Source organism: Juglans regia, chromosome 7, assembly GCF_001411555.2.
Source record: "Juglans regia cultivar Chandler chromosome 7, Walnut 2.0, whole genome shotgun sequence".
In the NCBI taxonomy this organism is placed as follows: domain Eukaryota; kingdom Viridiplantae; phylum Streptophyta; class Magnoliopsida; order Fagales; family Juglandaceae; genus Juglans; species Juglans regia.
In genome coordinates, this window is record NC_049907.1 from 46,877,616 (window position 1) to 46,896,108 (window position 18,493).

The 18,493-nt window shown below is 31.5% G+C and overlaps 2 protein-coding genes across 2 annotated transcripts; both read left to right on the forward strand.

Annotated features, from left to right (window-relative positions):
- Positions 1–4,197: 4,197 nt before the first annotated feature.
- On the forward strand, positions 4,198–9,022 carry LOC109008621. The gene is made up of 5 exons (XM_018988790.2): positions 4,198–5,358; positions 6,756–6,838; positions 7,458–7,569; positions 8,145–8,197; positions 8,613–9,022. The coding sequence occupies exons 1-5, from the start codon at positions 4,344–4,346 to the stop codon at positions 8,754–8,756; spliced, it is 1,407 nt and encodes a 468-aa protein (XP_018844335.2). The 5' UTR covers positions 4,198–4,343; the 3' UTR covers positions 8,757–9,022.
- A 7,850-nt stretch (positions 9,023–16,872) lies between these two features.
- On the forward strand, positions 16,873–17,537 carry LOC109008619. Its single transcript, XM_018988787.2, has one exon. It carries the CDS (start codon positions 16,915–16,917, stop codon positions 17,392–17,394), a length of 480 nt encoding a protein of 159 aa, XP_018844332.1. The 5' UTR covers positions 16,873–16,914; the 3' UTR covers positions 17,395–17,537.
- The last annotated feature ends 956 nt before the right edge of the window (positions 17,538–18,493 follow it).

Here is an 18,493-nt window from a genome sequence, read left to right on the forward strand (position 1 = left end):
TTTTTAGTGTTTTGGTCAATTCAAATGTAGCCATGACACTGATAGAAGTAGTGTGAGGAGGACATATGCATACGGATTGTGAGGATGTTACATAGTGATGGATGTTGCAGTGGTTGGACTGTTGCAGTAGAGGGACGAAGATGATACCGTGGATACAAAAGATATAACAGTAGAAGTTTATTTGATGAATAATTTTTTTTCATCAGTCCTTATTTTTTTTCATACCTCATACCTCACACCTTATATAAAAAAAAATTATCAGATGTGGAGTATGGGGGTGAATAGTAGTTGCATATAACAAAACCCTTATTTTATGTAGGGTATTCGTTCGGTTGCATCCGATTTTGTACATTTTTTAAAATTGAATCAGTATACATCGGTTTTGAAAATTTAAGAATCGTTACAGGACCGATTCACTACCGAAACTAGCCGATCCAATCTGATTTTTCTGATTTTACGGATTATCTATATTAATAATAATATGATGTTTACATTTACTAAACTATTAGTCTATTTATATTACAGTATAAGTACATTATTTTATAATAATTAACGCATATTAGTATAGTGTTGAATTTGACTATGGCCTATATAAGTTCTATACATTTTATTAGGGGTGAAAAAAAATTGGTGATTCAGTAAATCAGATCAGATCGGACCGAATCGATAGATTTGGTTTGGTTCGGTACCGGTTTCATTTTTCTCAAAATCGGTATGGTTTCGATCTTCCTTTTTCTAACACTGGACCGGACCGGTTCATATATATATATTTTAAGTTTTTATATTGTATAAAATATCTTTTATATAATTTTTTATGTTATATATAACTTTTATATATAAAATCATTTTGTATTATATGATAAATTACTAACTATTATAATATTAGACTTTAAAATCCTATATAAATAACTTTATATTATCACTATAGACTATTGTATTAATAGTTATATTAATATTATATCACAATATTATAATATATCACTATATTATGTATTATAATATATCACAATATATAGTCTATAATACACTTATAATATAGTGATATATTGTAATAGACTACAATATATTATCACTATATTATTATGTATTATAATATACTATATTATATATATTATATAATATATCAGAAAAATCGGAGCAAATCAAACTGGAATCGATAAAACTGGAAGTACCGGTTTATAGGTGTAACTGGTGCGGTATCAGTTCTTCAAATTTTAAAACCGGTATATACCGGTTCGGTTCTAAAATATATCTAAAACCGGATCAGTTAAACTCCTACCTTTTATATAAGTATATATGATCAAATATGTAAAAGTGTATTTACAAAAATAATATATATATATTATAATTTATTATGCCAAAAATGTGTTTATCATATATATATCAAAAGTAAATTTATATTAATAATTTAATATTAATATTTATGTTTACGAGTAAAATTTATATGTTATATCAAATGTTTTATTAAAAATTATAAGATTAATTTTATGTTATATCACATGTTATATTAATTTTATGTTATAAAATTAATAGATTTTAATAAATAGGTTAGAATTTCATGTTATATTAGTTACCAATTTAAAATATAATATAATATTAAATTTATATATAATATAAAAAATTATAAATATATATATATATACCGGTCCGATTCGATTTAAACCAGTTTTCAAAATACGAAAAATCAGTACCACATTGGTTTATGATAAATTTTGATTCTTAAGAACCTGTACCGCACCGAACCGCTTATAAACCGGAATGAGTCTACCTGTTCAGTCCGGTCTCACTATTTTTGTACACCCCTAATTTTATACATTTATTTGATATTTAATATTATTTAAAAAATTAATATGATAATAATAAATAATATAGATCTCCTTTTATATAATAATTCTATTTTAAAACCTTTACACCTCATATTATTTATATGTCATATTTTGATTTAGAAAATAAATTTTAAAATTTGAATTTTATGAATAAAGATTTTTTTTTTAATAGATGAACTACTAGATACTTGTCTATTTGAAACTTTTAAATTTGTCTAGAATAATGTTAAAAGTGAACTATTTTGAAAACTAATATTAATTGAAATAATAGATATATCAAACTTTAAAGATAAGTAATTAGTTTATTTATTCTTTTTATTTTCCTGATCTAAAAGGGTAGTGCTATTATGCCTCTCAGGTTTGACCATTGGGCATGTCCCTAAAGCAAATTATACTTTTTTTGGTTTTTTCTTTCAAATATTTTTTTAAATATCTGTATCAATACATTAATAGTTTTTATATGATTTTTTATGTTATATATAACTTTTATATATAATTATATATAAAATTATTTTGTATTATATAATAAATTACCAAACAATATAATATTAGACTTTAAAATCCTATATAAATAATTATATATTATCAATATAGACTATTGTATTAATAGTTATATTAATATTATATCACTATATATTATAATATATCACAATATATATTCTATAATACACTTATAATATAGTGATATATTGTAATATACTACAATATATTATCACTATATTATTATGTACTATAATATACTATATACTATATAATATATCAGAAAAATCGGACTAAATCAAACTGGAACCAATAAAATCGGAAGTACCGGTTTAGAGGTGTAATTGGTGCGGTATCGGTTCTAAAATATGTCTAAAATCAGATCTATTAAACTCCTACATTTTATATAAGTATATATGATCAAATGTGTATAAGTGTATTTACAAAAATAATATATATTATAATTTATTATGCCAAAAATGTGTTTATCATATATATATATATAAAAAGTAAATTTATATTAATAATTTAATATTAATATTTATGTTTACGAGTAAAATTTATATGTTATATCAAATGTTTTATTAAAAATTATAAGATTAATTTTATTTTATATCACATGTTGTATTAATCTTATGTTATAAGATTAATAGATTTGAATAAATAGGTTAGAATTTCATGTTATATTAGTTACCAATTTAAAATATAATATAATATTAAATTAATATATAATATAAAAAATTATAAATATATATACAAGTCCGATTCGGTTTAAACTAGTTTTCAAAATACGAAAAATCGGTACAACACTGATTTATGATAAGTTTTGATTCTTAAAAACTTGTACCGCACCGAAAGTCTTATAAACCGGAATGGAATGAATCTACCTGTTCAATCCCGTCTCCCTATTTTTGTACACCCCTAATTTTATACATGTATTTGATATTTAATGTTATTTAAAAAATTAATATAATAATAATAAATAATATAGATCTCCTTTTATATAATAATTCTATTTTAAAACCTCTACACCAGATATTATTTATATGTCATATTTTGATTTAGAATATAACTTTTAAAATTTGAATTTTATAAATGAAGTTTTTTTTTTCCATTTTTTTTTATAGTGGAGTTCACTTTTTTTTTTTAATAAATAAACTACTAGATACTTATCTATTTGAGACTTTTAAATTTGTCCAGAATAATGTTAAAAGTGAACTATTTTGAGAATTAATATTAATTGAAATAATAGATACATCAAACTTTAAAGAAAAGTAATTAGTTTATTTATTCTTTTTATATTCCTGATTTAAAAGGGTAGTGCTATTATGCCGCTCAGGTTTGACCATTGGGCATGTCCGTAGAGCATTTTTTGTTTTTTCTTTCAAATATTTTTTAAATATATGTATTAATACATTAATAGTCACATCTTGAACCATTAAGTAAAATAAAAAAGCCAAAGGCCGGTGACCTAATTGGCATAACTCGCAACCTCCAAAATAGAGGTTTAGAGTTCGAAACCTCCCTCCAAATATATTAAAAAAATAAAAGAATAAATAAATAATACAAATAAACGATAAAATTGACAAAACAAACGCAAACAGTATTGTATCATTTTTGATCTAAAATATGATGGCTTGTAATCTTTCAACTGTTATAAGGTGTTTCGCACGTGGTTGGGCCATATAATGATAGGCTCGGCCGCTGCGTGTGGGATGGGCCACTTTCACAAGTATCTACTGGGTCACTTAATGTATTCGCGGTAAAGTTCGTAAGCTCGGATTTCCTTTTGAAGAGTTTTTTCCGCCTTCTATTGGGCCTAGAAGAAAAAGAGGCTGCTTTCTTTAAATTACTAGTATACAACCTGTCTCAGGTGGACCAAGCCCTAAACCCGGCCCCAACCATTCCTCAGAGTCATCGTCTTCAACCCCCCAAACACCAAAATCCCTACCTGGTTCGCACACTAAACCCTCACTCTCCTTTTCTTCACCTCCCAAATCCTACATCCCTTAACGAGCTCACTCCTCTTCGCCTCCTATGGCTGCTCTCCAACTCAGACCCAAACACAGAACCCTCCACAACCCCTCCCTGGTTCACCTCTTCTCTACCTCCTCGACCCCTCCTGAGCCCACCTCTGCCGACCAATCCCCGCCATCCGCCTCATCTGACCCCTCCGAATCTCAATCATCCTTATCCTCCTATTTCTCTGATGTCAAAGCCAGTCTCAAACAACAACAACAGCAACAACGTAGACCCGCTTCCCCATTTTCACAAAGGAATCCCACAATCCCAGCGAAACCTTCGAGCCCCTTAGACTCATCTTTCTCCAAGCCTTCCAAAATCGCTTCCCTCGAAGAAATCCGCAGGAACCTCTCCGAGTTCCGCCTTCGATCCTCTGTGCCACCTCTCTCCAGACCCAACTCCGCACATGCGACGACACCGTCCTCCGAATCTTCATCCCAGCACATCTCGTTTCAAGAGCTTTACAAACGGAATGTGAGTGAGAAGGCCGACGAGAACGGTACCAACACAGCTTCGGGCGCCGGAAAATTTGGCCGCAGTGGCGGAAAGCTCTCGTTCGAAGCAATTCGAGAGAGTTTACGGCAGCTACGTTCGTCGCCCGGGATGGCACAGAATGAGAGGAGGGCTGACCCGATGTCGTTATCGGAATTTAAGAATAATTTGAAATTGAAGCCGTCTACGGATCCGGTTTCGGTGATTGGCGGGACTGGTACGCTGCCGGTTTCAGTGTTTGGGAAGGAAAGGGAGCGGAAGGATACGGAGGGGGAGAAAATGGCAATGAAGACGGAGTTTGTGAAGATGTATAGCTATGGGGAGTTGGGGGAGAAACTGAGTAAGCTGAGGCCGGATGGGAATGAAGAAGGGAAGGCATGGTTTTCACTTGGGGAACTGAACGAGAGGTTGATGAAACTGAGGGAGATGGAGGATAAGGAGACAGAGTCGAGGATTGTCGGGGTTTCGTATAAGGATTTGAGGGAGAGCTTGGTTAGAATGAGGATATCAGACGATGAGAAGGCGAAGAAAAGTTCCAGTAAGTAACATGGTTTTGCATGGTGTTCAATAAAATAGATTCTAGGCATGTTCTATCATTTGGATAGTAGATCATGGAAGAATGTACATTCTGTTTTGGGTCTGAGGAAGTTTTATGGAATTGATAATTTGCATGCTAGTCTTGGAATAGAATATGAAAAATAATAGAAAATTGTTATGGTTGGTAGAGGATGGGAAACTTTGTTTCTTTGTTTGGTATTTTTATTGTGAATGAAGAAAGGGGTAGTTTGGATTGCTTGATTTTATGTTAATATGTAACCTGCTTTCATCAATAAAATTCTTGATTACGTATTAAAAAAACGTTAATATGCTACCACACCCCCCTTGCTAAAACTCCCTAAAAAAGTGAACGATTGTGAGAGGCAAAACAGTTCTGCATTCGATAATGGCACATTGGGAGGGGGTCAAGGTTTTCAATCGAGTGATTTCTCTATGCACGTCTAAATTGTGCTTATTGTGATGTTATATTTTAATGTTTCATGGTATGCGGATTTAACCTCTGTTTTCGGTTGCTGAGATTGAAGATAAATGAAAAGAGTGGAAGTTTCAAAGGGTAGTATTTTATTATTTTGGACCGGTTAAGACATTAAATATGAAAAATGCATTTAGGCAGGTATCTTTTGGACTACTTGTTTGAGTGGTACTGTTTTTTTCTTTATTCCAGAACAAAACTTTATTTGACTGTGCTGAACTCAGTTATCATCCGGAAGTTAATCAACCTGAAGTTATCAAATTCCAAGAGTTTAAAGATGCTAGATGGTAGACTGTGCTCCATTTTTGGCTTTATAACTACAATTTAGATTCTCTTTCCGTGGTTTCTGTAAAATTTTAGAAAAAATGATAGATATCGTGCTGCTACATTCTAGGACTTGGCTTGATTGGGGCTAAAATTTTGTTTCTTGTTTCATAAATAGTGAAAATATTTAATTTCTATGGTTTTCCACCCTTTTATTCCCCTCAAAGTGTTGAGAATGAAATCAATCTCGCTGCTCCACAATACTAATCTTGTTCCATCAACTGGATAATTTCTAGAATCCGGACTTACCTATATGGTAGATCATGAGCGGGCCTGTTTTAGTTCTTCCTTTCTTATTATCCCTGTTAGATTAACCTTTAAGTATGACAAAAGGATTTCTTGAACTCCTTTGTGTGTGTTAGCAGGGTCCAAAGAAAATTTTGCGTTATCACTACTCGTTTTCATTTTGTTTTATTTTTTATTAACATTTTTCATATAATGCTGGTTAGAATGTTTGTTCAGTTGTGGAATAACACTTACAAAATTTTGTAGCTTTTTATAATTATTTAGCTTAAAGTTTTCCTGTTGGATATGATATCTATAAACTCATATAATTTACTGATTCAGATTTTTTTTTTCAGTCCAGAGACTGGATATTCTGGCTCAGTTAGGCAGAACTCCAAACTTTATGCTGCAACCTCCAAAGGAGCATCTTGTTGAAAAGGCAAGTATCCTACTCGCTTTTTTACATTTTTGTTATTCATTCAATTGGATGAGATTGTCGCAAGGGCTTTTCGTGAAGTGTATTTTTTTAATTCATATAATCTTGCTAAAGAGCTTATTTGAAATCTTCATCTATTTGTGATCCTATTTTTGCATTCTTTTATTTAAGATTTAGAATATGTCCAGTATTACTCTTAGCATCCTGTCCTTCTTACATCGAGCATTTTTACCTGAAAGACAAATTCAGTATATGCTGATGACGGAATTGGCATAAATCTCAGATGAAATAAGTGAACCTTACATTACCGCCATCACTCCTAGAATTGGCATTTTCACTAGAACATCACTTGTAGGCTGCTCTTGTATATGACCCTTGTACTTGGGCTTTTCCTATTCTTATGATCAATAAAATCTTATTTACCGACAAAAAAAATGTGCACACTCAAGATATTTATTTTTGGGTAGCTCATTCTTTGGAAAGTGCATTTCCTTAAACTGTACCCAGTATGAACTTATTGATTGCCTACATTTCGATCATTCCACATGAAGTTACTCTACTTTCTAATATTGGAGGAGATTTGTTGCTCTAATTGTTCTTTTTTTAAATATGTTTAATGCAGTATTTCCATCCAGATAATATGTCTTCTGCAGAAAAACTGAAAATTGAGCTTGCAAAAGTAAGAGATGAATTTAAAATGTCAGAGTCAGATTGCGGATCTGCACGTGTTCAAGGTAAAGGGGTTTGCAAAAAGGCAACTTTTGGGGACTTTGCCTTTTTTCTATGCGAGCTGGTTGTTTTGTACTTTTATTGGAGAGTGGGTGCTATTAAAATCCCTACTGCGACATAAAATTGGGTAGCTAGTAGTTCCCTTTTGATAAATATAGGCAAAAGGGTATCTCATATTTTGTGATTTTTTTTATACGTAAAAAAAAAACGGTTAACGTAAAATTTTTAATCTAATTTCCTCTATTCATTTTTTGCAAATGTATGATGATAATGGATTTGATGATGGGAGGGAAGCAGAGATGTTTAGCAGTATAATAATCTACTTAATGATGTAGAATTCTTTTTGAGACATTCAAATCCATGACATATCTGGGTGGTTGTGTATGCCCCCGTCTCCCCACACCGTTTTCCCCAAGGGGAAGCTATTATATTCCTTTTGAACCTACGGTTGAGAGATCAGAGAAGTGAGCATTTCAGTTTTATCCTTGAAGTCTTTCCATACATATCATGTTTGCAACTAGTGGTGTTTTTTTTTTACTGGCCAAGGATTATTGAGGTCCTTCCTTTGATTTCTTTGCAGTGGCACAACTCACAACTAAGATCAAGCATCTATCTTCTGTTTTACACAAGAAGGTGACAATGGAACTAAGTATCTCTTTAATACAGTCTACTATATTAGATGGTGTTCATTGTATCACTGCTCATTTCTCTACTGTTTAGTTTGATGAACTATATTTAGCATTTTATAGTTTTACTTGAGGCTAATACCAATCCTTTTATTTGAACAAGAAATTGCATCCGCTCCTATAAAGAGGTGGTTAGCCAACTATATTGAGTTTCTAAATTATTGGGCATGTTTAGTGAGAATTTACTTGTAACATGATATCTGAACCGTGCCTGACCATTAGCGCCCCCGAAAAATGGAAAAATAAAATAATAGTATGACTGCCAACAAGTCTACCTATTAATCGATTGCATAGTTGGAATCCTAGAGGTGTCATTACTTCCCTCTTTTTCCTAATTTGATTTACTTGTCATAATGTTGTAGGATAAGCATTCTCGAAAGGGTCTTATAGGAATGGTGCAGATGAGGAAGAGGTTATTGAAGTATCTCCGAAGAACCGACTGGGATTCCTACTGCTTGGTTCTCTCTAAGCTCGGTCTCCGGGACAATCCTAATTACAAGAACTAGATTAGTCAACAATGCCAACCTTGTGTTTTCTTTGTAAGATAATTACTTGTAGTCTTTGGCACAACCTTGATTACGAGAAAATTAGACTAGTCAACAATTTTACCATCACTGTGTTTCTCTTTCCTTTTTTCTTCTTTTCCTCCCCAAGATTACTATTCTAGTTGGTCTACCTGAGGTTTCCATAATTCCATTTGTCGAGGGAGCTAAAAGGTATTACAATTATTTTTTGTTTATCCATTTTATGATTCATATTTCTTTGTTACCTTCTCGGTTTGCTTGTTCTATAAATCCATTTCACATGAGCTCCCTATTCAATTTCCTTGAAAAAGAATTGGAGACACAAGGCGCCTCTCAAAGCAGTTTTTTTTATTTTTTATTTTATGTGGACAGCTTCTTTGAGTAAGATGCTCACAATGGATAATTTGAGAAAACGAGGAGTGATCATTGTAGATTGGTGTTGCATGTATAGGAATGGGGGTAAATCCTGTGGATCATCTTCTACTACACTGTGAAGTAGCTCGAGGGTTATAGAACGAGGGTTTTGGAAGATTAGACTTGGATTGGGTAATGCCTGAGTCAGTAATAGCGATTTTGGCTAGCTGGACAGATCTAAGAGGAAATCGGCAGATCAAGACTGTCTGGAAGATGATTCCTATTTGCATCATGTGGAGTGTATGGCAGAAGCGTAATGAACGAACGTTCGAGGATAAAGAGAGATCGATAAAGGAACTCATTGCTTTTTTTTTTAGAACCCTTTGTACTTGGGCCTCTTCCGTTACTTTTAATGGACAAGATTTTCATAATTTCCTTGTTTCTAATGTCCCCACGTAGTTAGGGAATTCTTTGTACTACACGTGGCTTTGCCTATTCTTTTATTAATATATTTTGATTACTTATAAAAAAAATACTTCTTTGTTATCTTGTTTTTTACCTTTTTCTTGAACAAGTATGTTCTTAATGCATGTCTCTTCGAAGACACGGTTTTTCATTTTTAGGCCATATTTGAATAGTGAAATGGGATGAGATGGTTTTAGATGAAAGTTAAAAATTGAATAAAATATTGTTATAATATTATTTTTTAATATTATTATTATTTTAGGATTTGAAATTTTTAAACTATTTATTATATTGTGTGGGAATTTAGAAAAATTGTAATAATGAGATTAAACTGTTTCTGTATCCAAAGCGTTAATGTTGATGATGGCTAGAAGATTTGAAGGCATGGTTGTTTAAATTTCAATACATTACCATTTTTTGTAGAAAAATTATAGATATAAGTCTCACACTCCTGCATACTACTTAAAAATATTTGATTTACTTTTTTACTCTTATAGTTCATATTTCTTAAAAAATACATATTTTTAAGTGATGTGCAGCACATCACATCACAACTTCAGCTAGCATAGAGTGGGATAAGAACTTAGAAGAATTAACACAAATGAAATACAATATCATTATGCTAAGTTTTGTAATTCTTTGCTTATCAAACCAAAAAAAAACAAAAAAAACAAAAACTTGAAAATCTTGAATGCCAAAGTCACCGTAGGAGACAAAGATTCTGGTGGACGGTGATGATTCTCAATAGTTAATACACTGCACCAAGGCCTACTATTATTAACAATTGGAATGTGATGTCATCTGGAATAATTTTGAAGTGCAACAAGTTATTCAAATGAATTGTGCTACACACACTAACAAAATATCAAAATGGGCAAAATATTATACTGTTTATATATTATTTATGAAAATAATACGGTATTTTTTATATAATTTATAAAAGAATTTATTATATTACTATTTATTCTCACACTCTACATCTATAACTTTTTCATAAAGTATAGGTATATTTTTTATAAAGTATGAAGGTATTTTTCATAATGTGATAAATAGTGACTGATAAGAATAATTTATCATCCATAAAAATGTTTTTATATGATATCCAATCGTTTTATAAATGGTTTACAATACCCTACTCATTTTATGTTTGCAATTGTAACATATATAGTTTTATCTTTAGACATGTTGAAAATGTTTGATTTAACTATATTTTACTTTAGATAGGAATCATTTATGAGACTATAATCAATTAAGAAAATGATTTATATTCCTATGTTTATAAAATATAATTAATGCATTGTTGATTTAAGGTGTTAATTTCTGTTATAAAGTGATTAGAATCTTCTAAAATTTATCCGAATTTCAAGGTAAAACTCATCCTTGAGATTTTGCTCATAATTTCTATGAAAAATTTTACTTATCATCTTCTATATTTCATACTAATATATAATTTATTATTTTTATTATTTTATTTAAACACAAATATAATCGTGTGTAAATGACGTGGGGCATTTATCTCGCTTCTATAATACTAAATTGCAACACTAATTAAGCACCAATATGGGGATCTGTCTTTGATGAATAAAAGAGGTAGAAAATGAGAGCAATGTTACGTACAGTCGTGGAATGTGTAAATATTATACAATCGTTTTAAAAAATAGTGAGATCTACTATTAAAAAATTAATTTATTTTTATGTAGGTCTCATATTTATTTTTTTTTTTAAATAACTGTATAATATTTATATACTCACGACTGTAAATATTATTTCTCAAAACAAAACATGTGCTGACATATGCAAGCGACATTCAGGGCTTCCACGTAGACATTCCAAAAGGAGGACAAATGGCACTTTCCCGGAAAATGCCAATTGCAATGATCAAGTTAAAAAAGCATCATAATTGCTTAATGACCGTTTTAATCCCCTCCCCCAAGTCCAAGGAAAAATATTATCCAATTAATTAAAGAGAATTCTCCATGACGGTGCCGTTCAACCAGTGAGAGGCAAGTTCCGCTCCCTCATGCGCCACGCCACGCCACATCAGCCGACCATATCTCTCCACTCTCGAGTCTTGACGCAATCTAGAAGCCATATATAGTCTCACAAAAAGAGAGGGAATGTTGGGCGAAAATCTAAGGTGATCTTGTCTTTATCTTTTGTTTTTAAAGGAAGTTCTTGGGCCATGTTTGGTTGGTTAGTTATCTAAATCTATTTTAAATTAATTATTGATAGAATTAATTATTATTTTTTAATTTTTTATGTAAAAATTAAACTTATATCAACTTATTTTATACATTTACGAACATATCTTAATCTATTTACATTCAAATATATTTTAATGAGATTCAAAAAATATTAGTATTCACAAATCAATTTCTCAATGTAAAAAATGCAGCTTAAAACTCAAAGCAATGCTACACAACATCCTCTAAACTTTTATACACTACATTTTTAAAAATTTTTAATATTTTTAATATTTTTTTTGAGTTTAGTCTTTTTAAACTAATTCAAATTTTCTATTTATTATTTATATATTAAATATTTGATAAAAAAAAAATAATAATAATTAAAAAAAATATGGTGTGTAGAGATTGTATAGATTTTTTCTAAAACTCAAGACTTAATATGATTGAGAGAGGACAAAGGAGTCCAGTGTGAGCAGTAGTTTCCTTTCCGTTTTGAGTTATTTGAAGGACACCATAGTTCAACATTGGAAAAAAAAGAAGAGAAATGATACTTGTAAACGTGAGTGTGCAAGTGTCGTGCAGTTATTTTAAAAAAAGTGGATAAATATAGAATCTATATGAAAAGAAATTAATTTTTTAATAGTAAATCTCACTCCTTTTCAAAACAACTGTACGATATTTATACATTCTACGACTGTATGTAACATTACTAAAAAAAAAAAAAAAAAACCGATTCTTGCTCCGAGAAAACAGGTCGGATATCAACAGCAACATGACAAAAAATCATGCCTACTATTTCAACACCCCAGTTTGAACTGTTCGTCATTAGCTACCTTCAAAACAAAACTTCTCCGTTTGATCTAGTTTTCTCATTTTCCGTGCTTCGAGAAGAGAAGGGAAGGGAAGAGAATAGAAGAGAAGAGCAAAAACAAAAGTAAAGAAGACTATTATAATCATAAAGAAATTACATAAAAATAATCATATAATTTGATATAGTTTCATATAATCTGTTAGATTTATTTTATAATAAAAATAATTTTATAATATGATAAATTACGTGAAGCCAATCAATTTATAAAATTATTTTTATATAATTCATTTATTTATTGCTAAATATTTCTCAAAGCAAAAGCAAAGCAAAGCGTGAAGCGTGGGCAGTTTGCAACGGTCTTGCCACTTTTACAATTATATGCATCGAACGCAATGTACTTCAACATAATTACACGTCTCTTTCTGGGCCTAAAAGAAAGTTGCATGTGAATTTTCTTCTTTTTCTTTTGCCTTTTCTTTTTTATTTGTTTTCAAACACACATTACAGAGAGGCGTATTCATCATGCTGACACAATCGCTCACACCATCTCAATCCTCTTCAGATCCCAAAAACAAGTAAAAAAATAAAAAATTTTCATTATTATTTATTATTTTATTATTATTTTTCATATATTTTATTATTATTATTTAATATTTTATCATTATTTTTTTACTATTATTTATAAAATATATAAAAATATCTCATTATCCAAACACAACTTAATTCTATTCGTGAAAGATTTTGAGAAGTGTGTGTACATATATCATATATGAAGGCCATGCCTGGATAATCATCCAATATAACTCGGTATGCCTGGATAATCATCGTTTATTTCTTCACCCAACCATCCAACGATTTGTTTTTAACAAAATAAGTTTTGATTATTAGGGATATAAATTCAAACCGAAAAACTGAAAAATCGGACCAAACAAGACCGAACCGGACCGATTTTACCGGTTTTGAACCGGTCCGGTCAGAAACCGATTTTTAAAACAAAAAAAATAGGCTGGTTCCGGTCCGGTTCCGGTTCCAGGATTTTTGGACCGGACCGGACCGGTTTATTAAAAAAATTAAAAAATAATATTTTTATATATAAGTTTTATACAAAATATTTTTTATATATTAAATATTAATATATATAAGTTTTATATATAATGTATAATTATAAATTTTTATGTGAAATTTTATATATAACATATATATTCATATATGAAATAATTTCTTATTATAATTTATAAATTATTACATAAAATGTTAATACTAAATCACTAAAAGTTTATAACTAATACTAATATATAACTTATAACTATATCAATAGTCTAATATTAATACTATTATATAGTCTAATATATTAATAAAAGTATAAAACAGTTTTTTTTAAATCAAATTTTTTTTTATAAACAAATTTTTAATGACAAATTGTGAAATTTACATTTTAAAAAAATCAGAAAACCGGACCGGAAACCGGTAAAACTGGAAGTACCGGTTTAGGAGGGTAACCGGTGCGTAATCGGTTTTGAAAAATACAAAACTGGTACATACTGGTTCGGTCCTAGATTTTATCCAAAACCGGACCGGACCGGACCAGACCGGTTACACCCCTACTGATTATCATGATACTTCAATGTCAAAATCTGAATGCTATGATGATGATGATGAAACATTTAGGCCAGACGCGCCACCCCAGATGAAACAAAGTTCATGGTCCCTTTCTGTTTCCATTGGAAATTATAGTGAAGGGAACTATTTCCTACCTCCACTAGTTAAAAGAAGAGTCCTGCTACAGCCCCCGCTCCCTCTCCCGCTCTCGGTCCCGTTCAGTGTAAAATATAGTATTTTTTTATTTTACTTTTTTATACATGTATTTTTTAACACTATAAAATATTTTTAAAAAAAATAAAAAAAAATAGAATATCATTAAAAAATACTTACTTAATCATTAAGTAAAAAAAAATATTAAAAAAATAATTTCACACTGAGCGGGACCAAGAGCAGGATCGAGAGTGGTGAGATTAACATTATTCTTAAAAGAATTACCCCACGAGAGTGTTATTATATCAAGCTTGCGTATTGGTAACATCACTCAGCACTAAGCCCACCTTTTCTGCACAACTCTCCAATCCGCACAATTCACGCGCCAACCGCCTCTCAATCGTTTTCATGGCTTACACGCAAAACTTCCCCTGCCATTTCCTTCAACTTGGCCAGACTCTGTTTCAATATTCCAACTCTTGCATTACACTTTTACCATGGCTGTCTTCTTCATCCTTTTGACAACTCGGCTCATCCCTTTCGGTTTTTGATGCATATCCGGTTAAGAATATAATACAAATAATAAAATTTAATTCTTCTCATTAGTTTAAGTTTTTAGAATAAGTGATAATTTCACATGGTATCAGAACAGAAGTCCTGAGTTCGACCCCTGACTCTACACTCTACCAATTTAATTAAATATTCAATGTATTGAGCCTAATCATTAAGAGCATCCTCATTAGCTTGACCAAATTTATCTTCAAAATTTAACTAATATTACATTTTTTTGCATTTGTCTATTCTATTTAAATTCAATATCCACATTGAATTAGCTATTTACTCTCTATATAATAAAAAAATATTATTAATTTAATAATTTTTTTATTTAATTTATTTGTATCACATTTTATAATTCTATCAATTTAATATTAATAATAATTATATTCTAATTAAATTAATTTAATATTTATTACATTTATTAAATATTAAATATTAATATTAATAATAATTATATTCTAATTAACTTACCATTATAATTAACTTAATAGTTAATATTCTTATTAATATTAACTAATTATTTTATTTTTATCACATTTTATATTTAATAATAATAAATTGAACCAATTTTCTTAATTACAAAAAATACCTACATATTTTGTGAGAGGAGTGAGAATTAAATATTTTAATGTTTGGCTAACCTACTGTTTACCTACAAATTTGAAGAATCACTGTAGTTGAAATCTAAAATTTTATAACAATGCCTAATCCAATGTGGTGGTTTTTTGGCACATGCTAAAGTTTAACTATTATTGGACTTTGGCCAAGTCAAAGAAGATGCTCTAAGAAGAGACTATCCCACATGTAAGGGGGAATGTTAATAATATAATATAAATAATAAAATCTACATCTTTCTACTACATAGTGGCACCCAAAATGTATCATTGGAATTGGATAGTAAAAGTGTAATCTTGAACTCTTCCTCAAATGAAGTCCTTCAAATTATTTTATAATGGGAAGAAATACAATTTGTCGTTTTTTTCTTATCTTTTCCCAAGTAAGGAGGATCAGTATCTTCACAAATGATTCTAGTTTGGCATCCAAACACTAGAAAAGAAGAGAAGTGTAACTTGCTCAAATACCTAGCCACCCTCAACAAGCATATGGGTGATGTTACTGCTGAAAAGAGCAGGGCAAAGATGTCAGTGTTGCATTAGAAATAATCAATCACAATGTGCACAGTGGTCAACCACCAAGTCGCAGCTCTACTGTATCTTGATTGATCTTTCACTGTAAAAATGGGTTTTGGTGAGAATCCACTTGGTGGTTGTGTAATGCCATACACGACACATACTTGATTTGACTCATTGCCCTTTACACTTGATGAATGATTCTACTAGTAAAATTACCATGAGGTTGGCAACAAACTCGTGTTTGGCAAATGTTTTTTTTCCAGATCTGAAGCATGTAAAAACCTCACTTTACGTGATTAATTCTCTGTGTGATTCACAAATAACAGACTTGTTCTGATATTGCTATTCTGACTTACTATTATTCATTGATAACATCCTTTCTGTCATACTTCAATTGTCAAATCTGTGCTTGATCTTCAAACAAATTTGTTAAAGATGTAAACCGGTCCAAGATTTGTGACTAAGAGTTACTGAGGTAGCAATATCATGATCAACTGTTTAATGAAAGCAAAGCTAATCATAATTATGTGGTGAGGGTTTATGATCTTACTTGCATGTTATAAATTCCAACAATCGCCAATCTGTTTTGACTCTCACAACTCTGCACGAGTCGACCCTCAAGTTTGTAGAAGGCTATGATTACTTCAATTAGGAGGTCATGACCCAGTAGTAGTCTTGAACTCAGTCCAGCTGAGACAACAAAAATAAACTGAATGGGGTCCAGAGAGAGAGAGAGAGAAAAAGGCCATTTTCTGTAATATCTGAAACATAACGAGGGTATTTTCTGTAACATTTTCCTTTAAATATTACACATTTTGCTCCTAGAACTCTCCACTTAGAAAACCTCCATTAAACCAGGATTTGGTTCAATAAACAAAACCATGGGAAATAGCTTCGTTCTGCAAACAAAAGCTATCAAGATCATGAAAACAGATGGGAAAGTTCTCATATACAAAGCCCCCATGAAAGTCCACCAAGTCTTGTTGGAGTTTCCTGGCCATGCAATATCTGACACCCTTCCTGTCCTCCGGCATCTCAAGCCAGAAACCAAACTGCTCAGAGGTCATGTATACCATCTAGTGCCTCTTCCCTTGCCATCACCAAAAGTTGGGAAGAAGAAAACGGTGAGGTTTGCAAATCCAGAGGGGGAAGCAGTGCAAGAAAGTGGGGTGGTCAGGATTAAATTGATCATTACCAAGAAAGAGCTGCTCGAGATACTAGAGAAAGGAGTCGATTCTGTTGGTGAGAAGGTTTCTCAACTTCAGAGTAAAAGCTACATATGCGGGGCAGGTGAATACACGGGTGATGAAAACTGTAGAGGGTGGATGCCTGACTTAGAAAGCATACCTGAAGCAAGCTAGCCAGCAAATATATATTTATATATATATATAAATATATATATTACCTCACCACTGAAAAAAGAAGAAAAAAGAGTTCTATTTTTTGTTTAACATACAAAATTAAACATGTAACCATGAAAGAAATAGTTTAGTTCTTCTCATCAGCTGTGCTTGTCATATACTTCAGTTTTTTTTTTCCCTGCACGCTGATCATTAAAAAACCTGCAGCTAATGTATAAGCAAACAAGAGTAGAGTCCATCTACTTCAACACCTCCTCCTATCCCTGTGTTGATCACATACCAGGACACAAATACGGTGTAGCAAGGAAGGCGTATCAAAATCGCATAGCAATTAAGATGATTAACACAAGGACGCTAATCTCGGATTAAAGCTTTAATTAAAAACCCCACAAAATATTTTGCCAACAAGCATGACAGTGTCACAACGTTCATTTTAGTACGTATTAGCCTTGTTCTAAATACCAAATTGGGGCATGCCATATGAGAAGAGGGCGATGTGGCAACACTTGCGAGCCCCTTCAGCTCACGACGTCCTCACTTTGCCATTCACTAAAATAGGTGTAAAGAAAGCACCATATGTTTCTGCTATCAATTAAGGAAGCTGGTCCAAGTTCTACTTTCTGAATTAAGAGAGATCCTGCCTTTCCAAGCTTTATTTTTTTTATTAATCTCATTTCTCTCAAGAATCTGCTAATTTATCCAATGTCACGATTGATATCTACCAGATTGTAAAGATTCACTGGAAGAGAGATTTTCATTCAAGATAATATCAATTGTACGCAGTGTATAATATTTATATACAAACTCTCCATAACCTCCTCCTAGGGGTGCTACCTGCATGCCCCGGTGGGAGGGTTTCATACCTGCCCCCGCCCCCTCATGCGGGGTGGTGTGGACAGGGGCAGGATAGCTAGGGCAGGACCTTGCTGCCCACCCCTACCTCCTTCTATACATAAACTATTCAAAAATCAAAAATAATATCACAACGTTAACAAATCTGCTAGCCCGACATATCAGTAGCAATATCCTTAGATTTGACTCGGCATACTTGTTCCCTTGGCTTGTGGTGTGGCGTTAGGATCATTTTGAATTTTATCTC